This window comes from Anolis carolinensis, chromosome 5 (assembly GCF_035594765.1).
Source record: "Anolis carolinensis isolate JA03-04 chromosome 5, rAnoCar3.1.pri, whole genome shotgun sequence".
NCBI classification, from domain to species: domain Eukaryota; kingdom Metazoa; phylum Chordata; class Lepidosauria; order Squamata; family Dactyloidae; genus Anolis; species Anolis carolinensis.
Window position 1 is genome coordinate 197460253 of NC_085845.1, and position 17695 is coordinate 197477947.

A 17695-nucleotide genomic window follows, 5' to 3' on the forward strand; every position below is an offset into this window, starting at 1 on the left:
CTGCATTAATTCTACAATGTAGATGCAACTCAATTGATTTCCATAGCACAGTGGGGATTTGAACCTTGGTCTCGGGAGTCCTAATCCAGCACCCAAACAACACTCTAATCCACCTGCTACTTCCAATTTAAGTAAACCCATTAAATCAATGAGACTTACAAATGTAAATTACAAAAGTAACTAATTCACTTTGTCTACTTTGGACTAGATTATTGCTTGCAACAGGGCTCTAATGCTCCATCAAATACAACATGAGTAGGATTCGTGAGCATTTTGCTCAGGTTTATTTTTATTTTTTTCAACAAAAGTTTTCGTCTAGCTGACGTAAGTAATGCTTATACAAAAATGTCATGTCTTGCATAAATAAAGGGATTTGAGACTCGGATTTATGTACAGATATACATTAGTCAAATTAGAAATCAGACCCTGTAAGGGACATTCCTCTTGCAAGGAGGAGCAAGGGAGAAAGGAATAAGTCATTTTGCAAGATTTAGGAAGCCCAAAACTATTAGTCATTTTACAACAATCAGGCCAAAAAAGAATGGTGGGCACACAGTAGTCGATGTGAGGAACGAAACTATATCACAATCTAAGTTCCAAAGCTACATTTATGGAGAGGATTGCACTGGTTCATCTCTTAATGGCTCATGATACATATACTGCCAAAATGAGTTTTTTTTTTATTTAAACCTTTATGGCTTGAAAATTTTGTTAAATATTGTGGCAGATGATGTTTAAATATGAAAAGAAATGTAATACACTGGGAATAACAAAATAACTGTATATATTTTTTAAAAAACAACACAAGGAACTTATTAAAACCCTGTAGATCTCGGTCAAGAAAAAAATGCTAGCACTGTGGCTTGTCAAGTCTATTCAGCTTTTTAAAAAACCTGTTTCACTTCCAAGTGGCAAGGAGGCATGCATTTAGTGGGTGAACAACTAACGACAAAGAGAAGAGGATGGAGGCTACCAAAAAAAGTCTTAAGATGAAAAGGAAGAAGATTGGGATGAGATGGAAGCCTCCCTATGCCACCCGGTATGCTTTCAAAAGAGTGAATTCCCTCCTGTTCGTTCGAGCAGCCCAGATGAAGAGGGCTGCCGCCATGAATTGCAGCGGCGCAGAGACGCAGGCCAGGCAGAAGGACCAGCCGAAGTGGCCCTGAGCCCGCGGAGGAGGAAGCTTCTCATGGAGCAGCTCAATCCCAGCCACGTAGCAGCCAACCGAACCCAGTGTGCACAAACCTGGAAGGAGAAACTATGGTCAGACAACAAAACTTCAGTCATGCAATAAGAAAGTTATAGCATAGTGCCAGAGTTTATGATGACGATGAAGGCAGGGATCCTTTGCACAGCATCTGAGTCAAGGACAAACTCAGAGCAGCAACATGAGCAGCCTGACACTGAGAAACCTAATAATAATAATAATAATAATAATAATAATAATAATAATAATAATAATTTATTTTATTATTTATTATTGTTTCCAAATGCTGGCTGAGATATTATTTTTATTGTATGACACAGCAAAAACGAAATCCAGCATGTCTATCTTGTTTGCTGTGTCATACAATAAAATAATATCTCAGCCGGCATTTGGAAGCAATAAACATTGACAAAATTACGATCTGTCAACTAAAAAAGGCCACCTTACTGGGATCTGTGTGCATCATCTGAAAATATATCACACAGTCCTAAACACTTGGGAAGTGTTCGACTTGTAATTTTGTGATATGAAATCCAGCATATAGATCTTGTTTATTGTGCCATACTATGTCTTTGTGTCAATAATAATAATCTTTATTCATATCCCAACCCCCCTCCAAACAAGACTCAGGGCAGCTTACAAGAAGTAAAAACATAGTGCAAAACACAATTTACAAAATTTCCACATGATACATAAACAATAATATCAAAAACCTGAAAAATAAACCACAATACAAAAAAGCAAAAATAAAACAATACTTAACGACCAAAAAACAAAAACAAAACCCTGACAGATTGACATAACAATAACACAATAAAAATAACACGAATTTAAACATTTTTGCTGGGTTTAAGCCTGTTGCCCACCAGACTCAAAACCAGGTCAAGCCAGTTGGCATTGGTGCAACTAAAGACCATCATCAGAGTAGAATTGTAATAAATCATTTTCAAGTGCCTACTTCCATGTCCACGTTTTTAATTCTTTACTAAAAGATGCTAGGGAGGGAACCTGTCTATAATTTATTTGGGGAGGGCATTCCAAGGCTGGGGCACCACCACCGAGAAGGCCCTTTCCCACATTCCCACCAACTGCGATTGTGAGGGTGGTGGGACCGTGAAAAGGGCCTCCCCGGAGGATCTTAAGGCTTGAACAGGTTCTCAGGGGGAGACACAGTCACATCTACCTCTATAGAAGGTAGGTAGGTATACGGAGTCTGGAGCTTCAGGAAGCAGACCAGGAGCTAAGTATTCCAGCTAGGCTGCAAATGAGATGTAGTCGGTTGGCTCAAAGGATGGCCAACAGGTGAGAGCACTTGGGAAAGTGGCACAAGTAACTGGAGGTTGGATCAGTTAGCTGCTGGGAGAAATGTTGGTGTAATTGTTACAGCTGGGACCTCTATTGGTGAACTCTTGATTGGAGCTTGACTTTGGCAAGTGGACCACATTTTGGATTATGGTTTCTGTATTAGTGAGATTACTCAACATTGAAGTTATTGGAAACAACTCTGAACTATACATATGCTTCATCCTTGTTTGGACTGACTACTGTGTATGACTCCATACTGCTTTTTGACTACGACATGGTGAGCAGCTGTTTCAGTAGCCATTCTGAGAAGAGGAATCTAACACATCATCTTTAAGTACATCAGAAGCTAGTCAACAGTATGATGTGGCAGCTAAAATAGCCAAGGCGACATCAATAGGACTATAGTGTCGAGAATAGCGTAGGAAATCACAGTCCCACTCTGTTCTGCTTTGGTCCTAAAATAATAACCCCATGTCCAGTTCTGGGCACCACAATTCAAGAAGGACATGGACAAGCTGCTGTCCTGAGAATGGCAATCAAAATGATCAAAAGTTTTGAAACCATAAGTTTAGCTTGGAGAAAGAAAGGCTGAAAGTGAAAACGACAGCCATTTTCAAATATGTGAAAAGATGTCACATTGAGGAAGGGGCTGCTTTAGAGACTAGGGCACAGAAGAATGGATTCAAATAGCAGGAAAAGAGATCCCACTTAAACACTGGTAAGAGCTCTTCGACAGTGGAATATGCTCTATCTTGGAGTCCGCTGTAGTCTCTTCTCTGGAGGTTTTTAAGCAGAGGCTGAATGGCCATCTGTTGGGAGGGCTTGGATGGGTGTTCCTGTATGGCAGGATGGGCTTGGCCTGGATGGCTCTTGGGGTCTCTTCTGTTTTATGATATTTACATGGAAAACTCACCTGCAAGGAAGTGAAGGACCCCTGTGGCAATGGTGGGGTACAGGCTGCGGCAGGCACAAGCGCACACCCCGATGAGAGCCCCGAAACACATGAGTCCGAGGCTGACAAAGGGCAGGAGGAACTGCAAGCGCCAGAGATCTAAAGAAAGAAAGAGGAAATCATAGTTAGGAGATCTGGTTTAGGGAATATCTCCCAACCTGGTTGTGCCAAAATGCAGTATCTATGAGATGCGAAAATGGTTCGATCCAGTTTCTAGTTGCTTATTTATCACAGCATTCCCAAAATTTGGCCACCAGGACTATTCTAAGCCTGGCAGAAATATCTCATTAAATTGAAATACCATTGACTTTTGCAAAACCCAGCACTAAATACAAAACTATGCTCAGAATTTGGGAGAAATTCCTTTACTCTGACTTCTGGAAGTTGAAGACTAAGACGTAAATGTGCAAGTTCTCATTACATTGTATATGAACACAGGAATCACATGCAGACTGAGAACATACTGGGTAACTTGGTAGCTTTAAGCCAGATGGCATGTCTGCCACTTGCTGATATTTGAAGAGGGCTAACATGATAAATTTCATTTATTTTAATGTATGTAGACCATTTCCACTCTGATGCAAAAATGCCTTTCTCCACCATAAGGATCTAATAATATATGCAATCTCATTGAATTCAGTAGGGATTACTTCCAGAGCGAACTGTTTTTGTCTTCACCAAACAGAAAATAATAATACTTACAGGTCCGGTTCAAGTCAGTGCCACTGTTATGGTTTCCAGGATCTTTGTATTTCTCCATGAATTGATCCGAAAGGGAAAAGCTGACACACTTTGTCACCATCTCACCTTGCAGAACACAAAAAGGAAAGTTTTTATTAGAGTATGATTTACTTTGCTAGTCTATATCTTATACATATATGGTGATCAGAGTTGGTGATAGGAAACATGTAAGCCTTTAAAATGAGCAATGAGGAAAGGCAGGTAATAAATAAAATTATCATGTTATTATTCCACTTATTATTCTCCATGAGTTTGCTCAACTTGTATGATCTTCAGGGGAAGGTTGTCTATTACACTATGTAACATTTAAAAAAAATGTTCCTGGTTTGAAAATGTTATTTCCTGTTTAATTGTGCGATACAGTACTTACTTTGAAAGTAGTTAGTATATTACAGAAACTTTGTTTTTGTGGCTGCCACAAACTAAGTTGAATTGGTTGAGATTCAATGAGAGCAAAATGTGCTGCAGGATGTTTCACAAAAACAAAGTTTTTGCAGTTTAATAAACCTTTTCCATGTTTTTATGATAGAACCAATCAGGAAATGGAATTTATAGCCCAGGAACAAAAATCCTGTTACATAATGTTATCTTTCCACTGTCAGGCAAATACCTTTTGACTGAGGCAAGCCTTTGGCTCTTAACTATTTTGCCCAAAGGTTCATATAATGGGTATGCTGTGCTTTGATCATTTTTATTTAGTTTTAATGTGTTTTTAAACTCTTTTGAAAGAGTTTAATAGCTTCAAATTGTTTCAAATAGGTTTCAGCTGTAGTTTTCTTTAATTTGTTGTTAAAACACTATGCTGAGAGAAAGATGGGACAGAAACTAGACAAATAAATGAGCATGAATACTTGCTATACTTTTGTTGACTGTTGGAAGTTCATTCAGGGTCACAAGATGCTACACAAAAACAAGCCCTATTATGTTCATTTGGGCTTATTCCCGCAATCCCATATAACGGACTGTAGGCTTAAGTTGCCTAATACCACTTATACTATTCTGACAGAGCAGCTATGGCCTCAGGTTCTAATTTTCCACAATCATCCTTAAAAAAAAAGAAAACCACATGTCTGTTAAAGGCAAAATAGTTATTATGGGCTTAGGGAAAAGCACAGGCGTTACTTAGAAGACATAATTGTAGACTTCTCTCACACTAATTTGTTCGTCTTACAACTAGGAATTAACAGAGCAAGTAAGAAACATGCTCTGAAATAGTACTGCGTGGGTGAAATACTGCTTTTGTGAAAAAGTTACAGTTTTGGACCAATTATGAATGGTTAGTGGCCCAAAATTGTAGCATTCCCAAGCTCTGTAAAGAATGGTGTGCTTGTGTTTTTAATCTGTAGTTTGCATCCAGCAACCTCTCCTTCTCAGAAGCAGAACAGCTATGATGCAGGAGATCAGATGCAAATCCCCTGACTGTTCTGCTTTTTTCTTAAAACGGTTTCATAACTTCCAAAGAGGAGAGGAAAAGAGGCATAGGTCAAGCTCTTCCCCAGCAGCGACTTGGGAGGAGTGTATTTTGAGAAAGTAAATTGCATTAAGATTAGAATGCTATTGATCCCATTTCCCCCAGCTGCTTATGTTCTTTTACAAAGTGGAGATGGGGGGCCATTCTGTTGGAGATAGCAACTTTCTCAAGCCTCCTCTATTTGACGTTTGTCTGTTTCGTAATGTTTATTTCCTGAAGTGTATGTCTTGTTTGATCTGCAGTTTCCTTAGCTCTATGTGCTTGGGGCAGTCGGACGGGCTGCAGACCATGTGACTGGTTTAGTGTTCAGTTTTTAAAAGGATGACAGAAAACATTGAGGCTTGAGTCTGTTAGAGTGCAGATGCTAGTGTTATGAGTTAGAAGTCAGTTGAGGCTTGAGACTGTTACAGTGCAGATGCCAGTGTTAGAAGTTAGAAGACAGTTGAGGCTTGAGACTGTTACAGTGCAGATGCCAGTGTTAGGAGTTAGAAGACAGTTGAGGTTTAAGTCTGTTACAGTGCAGATGCCAGTGTTAGGAGTTAGAAGACAGTTGAGGTTTGAGTCTGTTAAGAGTGCAGATGCCAGTGTTAGGAGCTAGAAGTCAGTTGGGGCTTGAGTCTGTTAGAGTGCAGATGCCAGTGTTAGGAATTAGAAGACAGCTGAGACTTTACTTTGCTTGGAAGTAGACTGTTATAAAAGAGAGCTATACAGAGCAATATAGTTTTGAAGAGACTGTTAAAGATTACAAGTTAAAGATACAAACTGGAACGTTTTGAAGTTTAACTCAACAAGAAATGTATCTGTATCTTTAAATACATGAAGTTATGAGGAAACAAACATGTTATTTTAAAAGAAGACTGCTTGAATCTTTGTCTGCTGAGAGCATCAAATAGAAACAACATATTTATGTGCCCAGTGATCATCCATTACCCAATAAAATAAAGGAACACTCCCGAAACTCTGCTACCCAATAGGTTATTATCCTAACAGCTCATAATCCCTAATAGGATGTGATCTTAATAGGTCATAATCCATTAGCCCAATACATTCACATGACTTTGTGATAAGTAACATTTACTGGTTACTTTTCCACCAATATCAAGAGCAAGCATGATGGGCAAACTTTGGCCCTCCTGTTATTTTGGACTTCAACTTTCACAATTCCTAACAGCCAGTGAGTTGTTGGGAATTGTAAGAATTGAAGTCCAAAACACCTGGAGGGCCAAAGTTTGCCCATGCCTGGCTGTAATGGGATGGGAATCAAAGAAAGACACATTTTCATCGTTCATTTTGAATGGCTTTACCTGGTGAGTTGTACCAGTAAGAGTTTTCAGACATTGTGATGCACCTCCTCCACAGGCCAATGGTGCCGTTCCATCGGAAGAGGGCATCGGTATAGGAGTTCTCGTCTGCGTTCTCCCCAAACAGCTCGTCCCAGGTGGCCTTGCTTTCACTATTGTTTTCAGGAGGGAATGGGTTGCGGTATTCAAACCAGAAGTCTGTCCCGATGGAGGCGGCCAAGTAGATGGTGGACATCAGGCTGAGGACGCAGGCAATGACCAGGGCGGTGGCAAAGCGGTTATCCATCATGGTGTCCCAACTGCTATTAAGGACAGAAGAAGCAGGCAGAGAAACCCAAGGGTTAGAACTGAAGATGGGAACCGCCTACGTCTCAGTCTTCCACTGGACAACAAAGACTTTTCTAGGGTTTTGGACACAGGAGAATCAAATGCTCAGTTGCTTCTTAATCTTCAATTTCGATTGCTAAAGAAATAAAACAAACTGATTGTGCACCAGGCGCTAAGCACTTTTTCTGCTATCTTTTCATACTGTTTTGTTTCATAAATACAAATTAATATCTGGAATATCTAGCCAGGGCTGTCGTACTTGAATGGGTGTTATTGTGGTTTTAATTTATGCTTTTAATTAAACTGCCTTTTAAATATCTGGACCTTTTAAGTGTTAAGCAGTTGCTTTGGGTTGTGATCAAGAGAGAAAAGTAGAGTAATAATAATAATAATGTAAGTATACCTAATACTGCAGATATGACTGCCATTAAATTACCTAACGTGTATTATTATTATTATTATTATTATTATTATTATTATTATTATATTTATTTATACCCTGCTTTATCTCTCTAGAAGAAGACTCAAAGAAGCTTTAATCTTAACATTTAATCTTAGCATGTCATAATAATTTCCAAGGGAAGTATACCATAGAATTGCTTGGAGACCATTTCCCCCCAAAGGCAATTTGAATAAGTAAGGCATCAGATATGGTCTTACAGTCTTTTTAAAAGTTGGTTTTACTGTAAACTCCCAAGAGTCAAAAGGGGGATATGAATCCCATAAAGAACAAGATAATAATAATAATAATAATAATAATAATCTTTATTTTTATTCCGCTCTATTTCCCCGAGGGAACTCAAAACGGATTACAGGCACATATATGGCAAACATTCAATGCCGTTATACAATTGACAAAGACAGACAGTACATAAACAGAGGCAAGGCTTCCCTCTTTTTCCATTTCCGGCATCTGGAGGCTGTGCTCGATTTGGCCATGAGAAAGTGCTGTTTCATTTTTTCCTTGCTGAAGAGCCCCTCGTCCATTGAATTGCCGGCATGTTTTTTCAGGGGTGCCTATTACCTCCCCACCAAAGCAGTACCTATTTATCTACTCACATTGAGGTTTTTGAACTGATAGGTAAGCAGAAGCTAGGGTTGGTGGTGGGGGCTCACCCCACCAGTGGCTTGAACTACCAACTGCCAACCTTCTGGTCAGCATGATCTTTAATAGCTGGGGGTTTAATTGCTGTGCTAGCCCCTAAGACTTAAGACTATGTTTAATCTGCATTAAGCACTGGTGGGTTGCAGTTTAATGATACAGACAAGCTGGAACGTCTCCAGAGAAGGACAAATGAAATAACCAAAGGTCTAGAAAACAAGACCATGAGGAACTGCTAGGTAATGGAGCTGGGTATATAGACATTTTAGAACACTGCTATTCAACATAAGATCTATTGTTGTTATGTAAAAATACATTCATAAAAGCTGTGGTTAAAGGAAATGTGGATATATTAGAAAGCATAATATATACAGTAATTTTTCACTTTTGTGGGTCCCTGTGCCCCTAGTCCAGACATAGGCAAACTTGGGCCCTCCAGGTGTTTTGGACTTCAACTCCAACAATTCCTAACAGCCAGTAGACTGTTAAGAACTGTGGGAGTTGAAGTCCATGCCTGTTCTAGTCCCAGCAAATGTCGAGGGCTGTTCCTATACTAGGACATCAAAGGGACTCCAAAACATTTCATAGGTGATTTTAACATGGAGATCTTAAGAAGAAAGTAAGAGTGAAGAAGAGCCAAGAGAAAGTTGGAACAGGGTCTGAGGCTTATGGAGGCAATTAAAAGCCTCTGCAAAGCAGCAGATGGTTACGCAGAGTTAAGCGCAGATAAAAGGTGCTGGGACTATGGGCTTACTGTATTAATACAGAAGGAAGAGGAGCTGGTATACAAAATAAAGGGTGAAAGAAAGAAAGAAATAACAATTAGCACATCCATAAAGGAAGCAGAGAATTGCAATATGATTTTGATTGATTATATTTGGAAGAGGGGAAAACCCCCATAGGAAAGGAGCAAGTTAATATCTATGATTAATGAAATGGTAATCAGGGATAAGGCAAGCTCACAAACCAGAAAATTAAAGAATTGACTCAGGCAAAAAGTAAAAGCTTAAGCCAATGGCCCTGGAGCACCTCAGGAAGGCTACGTATGCATCAGATATTTAAAATCTTGAATAAATACATCCTTCAAAATGTATCTGCTCTGAAAGAAATAGCAGGAAGCATTAAGGGCAGCTGCTTTGTTCCTGGGACAAATGTTCAGGAACTGGACAGATCTGGAGTAATGTACCAAATTCCGGGACGAATCTAACTGCATTTGGGAATGACTCAACAGGGATTGGGTCCAACCTATCTTTGAGACTGCATCTCTTTCTATGAACCGGCACGGGGTTTAATATCTTCCAGAAAGGCCCTCCTCTCGGTCCCACCTCCATCTCAAATGTGGTTGGTGGGGACGTAGAGAGGGCCTTCTCGGTGGTGGCCCAAGGGAGATCAGGCTAGCCCCCAGCCCCAAAACCTTCCATACACAATTGAAGACATGGCTTTTCTGGCAAGCCTTTGATGATATTTAGATTTCTTACGAAAATATATGAGGACCTTCAGATTCTTTATCAAGCATTTTACAAGACTGAGATTGATTACTGTTGTTTTTACCTGCAGCAATCACTGTATTTTACTGTTTTTAATCAGTGAGCACTGTGAAGTTCTGATGTTTATGTTGGCTGTTTATTGTTTTATGTTATTGTTTTGCACTTTTAATATTTTCCATGTTTTTGTGAGCCACCCCGAGTCCCTCTGGGAGATGGTGGTGGTGTATATATAGAGTTTATTTATATTTATTTGAATGTTTTTGTGCTCATTATAAAGTTATTTGCATTATGAAGACAGCGGTTTCTTATTTTAAAAATAACTAGCATATGGCAAGGAATATTAGTAGTTTATCTTTTGATTTTACCTCTCCTGAAGATATCGACAATGGTCACCCCTGATTTATTGAGGAGTTATATTTTTATACAGATTTTAACGGTTCAGTGTGTTAGTTATGATGCCTTATTGATGTATTTGTTTTAGCCTAGATGTTTAGTTGTTTATTTTAACTGTCTATTTTAATGATTTATGTTTAATTAATGATTTTTTAATTAATGAATTAATTAATGATTAATGATTTTAATGTTTTATTTTGTTATTCACATGGCATTGAATGTTTGCCATTTTTTCCTTTTTTTGCCTTTGGAAGCCACCCTGAGTCCCCTTGGTGAGAGAGGGCAGGTTAAAAATAAAGATGATGATGATGATTATTATTATAGTCACAGCCGCCACTTCCAAGCTCAGATGTGAGATCTAAGACATGAAAGTCCATGTAATTATTAAAACCTCTGAGCACCGAACAGTGAGTCTGTATATATAAGATTCTCTGAGTCATTAATCTTCTTGGTGAACCAGGTGAGGATTATATCAAAATTATTTTCAGTTCCACTGCTTGTACATCTAATATGTAGGTCTCCCTAACTTCAGTGAATGTGAAGGGCTAACCATAATCCTAAATTCTAACATTCCTCATGAATTTATACAGTTATGATGGCAGCCACATTACAGCCACTGGGGTACTGTCCTCATTTTTGGTAGATTTCAAATTGTGAATCGTATTCTTTTTAGTGTTGTGAGCTCCTTTGATTATCATTTAAGAGAGGAAAACAGGACGATGACAATGATGATATCTAAATGGTCACATACTAATAAATGACTACCGGTAATTACATTCCAAAACTCAAACTCCTCCCATGCAAACTTTCTCAATCCCACACACAAACCGCAGCAATCTATTTGGTAGCATTACATCCATACACACCACTGAACTGTAAAACCACAAGATTACTCTGTAATCCTAACAATCCATCCCATTGATTTCAACAGAGCCTATTCTAAAGCAGCATGTGTGTCTGGAAGGAAACTTTACTGAGTTTAGTGTAATTTACTGCCACATATAGAGATATACTGCATTAGTCTTGTTTGCAACACTCCACCCACCTCTACAGAGAACATCTTGCTGTGTGGAAAGAGGCTTGTGACACAAGGTTATTAGCGATTCTTCAGAAAAAACAATACCGCCTTTACAAGTATGTACAGTATTTGCACAACAGTGTCCCCAGGGCACGTCATTTGCTAAGTTTTTACAATAAAGCTAGGAGAGAAGGGGGGAGGGAGAAGAAGTCAATCTACACAAGTCACAAGTCAATCTAGTTTGTCCTAAATGCAAGAAAATACTGAGATCTCTTGATAACAAAAAAAGGAAATTGGGGAAAAGACACCCAAATGCAAGGCAGCTTAGCAATTTATCTGCATTTTAATAAGAACAAGAAAACAAGAAAAGATTTCTTGTTGTTACCTTCCCTGTTCTAAGGTGTTAGCAAGATTCCATCAGAAGTTTGCCATTGCATTCCTCTTGGACTGAGAGTGTGTGCCTTGCCCATGGTTAGCCAATGGGTTGTCATGGCTGAGTACAGATTCAAACCAAGATTTCCTGGAGTCCTGTCCCAGAATGCGTCTACACTGTAGAGTTAACACAGTTTGATACCACTTTAACTGCCGTGGCTCAGTGCTATGGGATCCTGGGATTTGTAGTCTGGTGAGGCATCAACAGTCTTTGGCAGAGAAGGCTAAAGATCCTGGAAAACTACAACACCTATAATTTCATAGCATTGAGCCATGGCAGTTAAAGTGATGTCATACTGCGTTAAAACCACACTGTAGATGCACCCTTATTATTTAACCAAAGGATCAGAAGAACTAATTTTCACCCCAAGCCTCCAGGCAATCCACTCTCATTAATACTAATGAATACACACCCAGGCCAACCCATCCTCTTATTTACCATATCACGCCCAGTACTTTATTAAATCTATTTTAATTTTATGGAATCCTTTCAACATCCAGGTTCCACCTGTGAGCAAAGTAGGTGTGTTGCTTTATTAAACTCACTCTCTTCTTGAAGAAGAAGAAAAGAAGGGGAACGTAATTAGGAAATGTGTTCCTTTTAGGACATACAAAGGAGGAAAAATCCAGAACATTTGTAACCCAGTGCTTTTCTGTCCTTACTATGGGACACAAGACACATTAGATCATTTTAATAGGACAAGTCTATTGTTGTATGCAGTGGCTCACAGTCTTTCGGAAACAATACTTCCTTTGACGGATAGCATTTGAGGGCAGGAAGTTCCAATAGGAAGGGACACAAAGTCCATTCATGTCGGTACGTGTTGTTTTCCTTGATCATTTCCTCTGCAAAGAGTCAAGAAAATTGTCCAAAAAAGACAACGAAACACTTTCCTATGGTAGCCTGCAATTCGCCTTTGCAAAAGGATAATAATTCTGTTTAGAGGAGTGAAAGCTGGGTACTCAGTTGTAATGCATTATTATCATCGTCATCATTATTTCCTGCTTTTTTTGTCTTGATTGGGACTGTTATCTATTATGGATAACCTCAAGATTTGTTCAAGAAGCATCTATACCGTACAATTAATGCAGTTTGGTATCTATTTAACTGCCTTGGCTAAATGTTAAGGAATCATAGGAGTTGTAGTTTGTTACGCCACCACTGTGATTTGTCAGAGAAGGCTAAAAGTCCTTGTAGAGACACAGTTCCCATGGTTCCACTACATTAAGCCACGGCAGTTAAAGTGGTGTCAAACTGCATTAATTCTACAGTGTAGATGCACCTGGTGGAATAACCCTCACTGAACAATCATATCCATATGACTAATTTTGTTTTAACTGCAAGGGTAGGATTCCTAACCTTTTTTTAATCTGCAAAGGTGCATTTATGAATTTCATCCTAAGGATTCTCGCCATTGAAAAACTCTGATGCAAAAATAAAAAGGATTTTTTAAAAACAGATTTATATTTAAAACAGAAAATATATTTAAAAACAGATGAAAAGTGTTCCTTTTGGATTTGTCCAGGTATCAAAATATATCAAAATATACCTAATAAAATACATCAGTCAGTCAATACATCTTTCTTGTACATCCACAGACCATTTAAAGCACAAGATATCCATGATTCAAAACAAAAGGAAAAACTAAAAAATATACCTTTCCTTTGTGGTGGTTTAATATACCTAAACTTGGTTTCATGCAAAAAAAATATTTAAAATATTGCCCATAAAAATATGTTCAGGCTATGTATTCAAGGTGTTTTTAGACTTGGGTCCTATCTCCCAGATAATGTATATGAAAATATTCCAAAATCTTAGGGGGGAAATCTGAAACAGTTCTGTTTCCAAGTACTTTTGATAATAAGGGATACACACCCTGTCTTAAATATGATATTAAAGATACTCAGGCAGGACACAATGCTCCAGGGATGTATGATATTAAATAGATAATAATAATAAACAGAACTATTTAATACCTCTGAGAATGTATGATATTAATCTCTGTGGATATCTGACATGTAGGGATATATGATATTAATGCTCTAGGGATATATGATCTCAGATATATAACTAGATCTAGTTACTCTAGGGATGTAGGACACTGAATAGAGACAGATATAAAACACTAAGCTCTAGGGATCTATTATATTAAATAGAAAATAAATAAATACATATAGATCTATTTAACATCTCTAGTAATATATGATATTAATATGCCCTAGGAATATATTATATTAAATAAGTAATAAAGTAATAGATAGATATACATCTATTTAATATCTCTTGGTATATATATTATATATTAATGATATATAATAGACATACTCTAGGGATATATGATATATATGCTACAGAAATATGTATTTAATAGAAAATATACATAGAGAGATATAAATATAAATGATCTATATAATATCTCTTGGGATATAAATATCAATGCTCCAGGGATATCTTATATTAAATAAAAAATAAATACACACACATAGATCTATTTAATATCACTAGGAATATATGATATTAAATCAACATACTCTAGGAATATATTAAATAGGTAATAAAGCGATAAGATAGATAGATCTATTTAATAACTCTTGGGATATTTGATATATATGCTCTAGAAATATTTTTAAAATATGCTATAGAAGTATATGACATTTTAATAGATGATATACATAGAGAGAGATAAATCTAGATAGATCTACTTAACATCTTAATATATATAGTAATGCTCTAGGAATGCATGATATATAATAGATGTTTTAGGGACATATGATATATATCCTATAGAAAGAAATGATATTAAATAAATACATAGAAATACAGATAGATCTATTTAATATCTCTCAGAATACATGAAATTAAATAGGTAATAAAGAGATAGATAAATAGATAGTTCTATTTAATAACTCTTGGGATATATATTCATGCTCTAGGAACATATTATATGCTATAGAAATATATGATATATAGAGAGGAAAATATAGATAGCTCAAAATATCTTGGGATATAAATATCAACGCCCCCGACATATATGATATTACATAGATCTATCGATAGCTCTACTTAATATCTCTAGGGATGTAGGATACTAAATAGATATCTGATGGAGATATAGAAGGATGGGTCTATTTAATACCCCTAGGGATATATTTTAGATAGATAAGACAGAGAGATAGGACACAAGGCTCTAGGGATCCCTCACGCCACCCCTTTCCCCTGCAATGGACTTTCCCTTCCATCCACCCCTGTCTTCGGCCTTGGAAGAAACCATTCCACAAGGGGGGGTCCCCCCTTGGTCCTTCCTTACCTACTCCCCTCCCATTGTCCTCTTCCTCCTCTCTCCGCCTGACGAGAGCCGCCAAGCTGCCTCCTCCTGCTCGGAGGCTTCTCCACACGCCCCCTCCCACCGCCCTCTGCCGCGGAGCATGCTGGGAGGCGTAGTCCAGCGCTCTTATCTCCCGCTGCGCTCAGATAAGCCGATAGACCCGCGCCTTCGCGTTGCACTGTGGGTAGTGTAGTCACCATTTCTGCATTCTATGCCAGTGCTGGGAGCTCCCCAAACTACAACTCCCAGGATGTCATGGTTTGTAGGCGTGGCAGTTAAAGTGGTATCAACCTCCGTTAATTCTACAGCGTAGACACGGGGAATAGGATTGAGAAATAAATATTTTATAATTATCCTATTTATTCATACACTTCTATTCCTTGATTGAAAAACAAATACATTTATTATTATCTTATTTATGTATACCCCACTTTTAGGATTGAGAAATAGCTATTATTATTATTATCCTATTGATGCATATTTTGCTTTCATTTCTTGATTGAGAAACAGTGTTTTATTTATTTATTTATTTATTATCAACATTTATATCCCGCCCTTCTCACCCAGAAGAGGACTCAGGGCGGCTTACAAGTTATACTATTTACAGACAATATATTATGTTATTAACATAGCACAATATAAGCATTACAGTAGAGTCTCACTTATCCAATGTTCTAGATTATCCAACGCATTTTTGTAGTCAATGTTTTCAATACATCATGATATTTTGGTGCTAAATTCGTAAATACAGTAATTACAACATAACATTACTGCGTATTGAACTACTTTTTCTGTCAAATTTGTTGTATAACATGAAGATTTGGTGCTTAATTTGTAAAATCATAACCTAATTTGATGTTTAATAGGCTTCTTCTTAATCCCTCCTTATTATCCAAGATATTCGCTTATCCAAGCTTCTGTCGGCCCGTTTAGCTTGGATAAGCGAGACTCTACTGTATTGTAATATTATTAGTAATATTACATGTAAAATATAATATATAATTAATATTATATTGTATTATTAGTATTATATCATATTACAATATAATATTATGAATATTATATGTATATACAATATGTTATAATTATTATATATTATTGTAAATTATATTGTATATATATGTGTATATACATACACACACACATATATGATAATGATAATACATTAATAATGTCACCATAAAAGGCTGTAGAGTTTAACCCAGACATGTCACAAATAGCATGACATGGAATAATAGTAATAATAATAATACAGTAATAATAATAATAATACAGTAATGATTATGATGATAATACAATAATGATGATAATACATTAATAATGTCACCATAAAAGGCTGTAGAGTTTAACCCAGACATGTCACAAATAGCATGACATGGAATAATAGTAATAATAATAACACAGTAATAATAATAACACAGTAATGATGATAATAATACAATAATGATGATGATGATACATTAATAATGTCACCATAAAAGCCTGTAAAGTTTAACCCAGACATGTCACAAATAGCATGACATGGAATAATAATAATAATAATAATAATAATAATAATAATAATACAGTAGTAATAATAATAATACAGTAATGATGATTCAAAGACTCTGGCAGAAACCAGTGCAGGTGGTCCCGGTGGTGATGGGCACACTGGGTGCCGTGCCAAAAGATCTCAGCCGGCATTTGGAAACAATAGACATTGACAAAATTACGATCTGCCAATTGCAAAAGGCCACCCTACTGGGATCTCCACGCATCATCCGAAAATACATCACACAGTCCTAGACACTTGGGAAGTGTTCGACTTGTGATTTTGTGATACGATATCCAGCATATTTATCTTGTTTGCTGTGTCATACAACGTCGTTGTGTCAATAATAATACAGTAATGATGATAATAATACAATAATAATGATGATGATGATACATTAATAATGTCACCATAAAAGCCAGTAGAGTTTAACCCAGAAATGTCACAAATAGCTAGCATCACTAAAAATAATAATAATATTTTATAATTATCCTATTTATTGGGTTGTTGTATGTCTTTCGGGCTGTGTGGCCATGTTTCAGAAGTATTCTCTCCTGACGTTTCGCCCACATCTATGGCAGGCATCCTCAGAGGTTGTGAGGCATGGATAAACTGGGCAAGGAAGGAAAAAATATATATCTGTGGAGAGTCCAGGGTGTGACAAGAGTCGGTTGTCAGTTGGAAGCCAGCGCTAATGTTTCAGTTAATCACCCTAATTAGCATTGGAAAGGTTTGTCTCTTGCCTGGGGGCCATCCTTTGTTCAGAGTCATTAGCCGTCCTTGGGGCTCCTCTGCCCTCAGAGTGTTGCTTCCCATCTACTGTTTTGATTTTTGAGTTTTTTAAATACTGGTTGCCAGATTTTGTTCATTTTCATGGTTTCCTCCTTAGCATCATTTATATCCCGCCCTTCTCACCCAGAAGAGGACTCAGGGCGGCTTACAAGTTATATTTACATACAATATATTATGTTATTAACCATGTAATAGAAATATACAATTATAATAGTGTATTACAGTAGAGTCTCACTTATCCAACGTTCTGGATTATCCAACGCATTTTTGTAGTCAATGATTTCAAAACATCGTGATATTTTGGTGCTAA

The 17695-nt window shown here is 37.3% G+C and overlaps 1 protein-coding gene across 1 annotated transcript; it reads right to left on the bottom strand.

The window, feature by feature from the left end:
* Positions 1-256: 256 nt before the first annotated feature.
* LOC100564321 (claudin domain-containing protein 1) lies at positions 257-15203 on the bottom strand. Its single transcript, XM_008110266.3, has 5 exons — positions 15045-15203; positions 6981-7279; positions 4167-4271; positions 3426-3563; positions 257-1245 (listed from the first exon to the last, which is right to left on the bottom strand). Exons 2-5 carry the CDS (start codon positions 7264-7266, stop codon positions 1028-1030), a joined length of 747 nt encoding a protein of 248 aa, XP_008108473.1. The 5' UTR covers positions 7267-7279; positions 15045-15203; the 3' UTR covers positions 257-1027.
* Positions 15204-17695: the final 2492 nt, after the last annotated feature.

Excerpts from the sequence above, each read along its gene's own strand:
- LOC100564321 (XM_008110266.3), bottom strand. The coding sequence starts at position 7,266 with ATGATGGATAACCGCTTTGCCACCGCCCTGGTCATTGCCTGCGTCCTC. Across the intron at positions 4,272-6,980 it reads TTACTGGTACAACTCACCAG|GTGAGATGGTGACAAAGTGT; the intron begins GTAAAGCCATTC and ends GTGTTCTGCAAG. Across the intron at positions 3,564-4,166 it reads CACTGACTTGAACCGGACCT|ATCTCTGGCGCTTGCAGTTC; the intron begins GTAAGTATTATT and ends TTCTTTCTTTAG.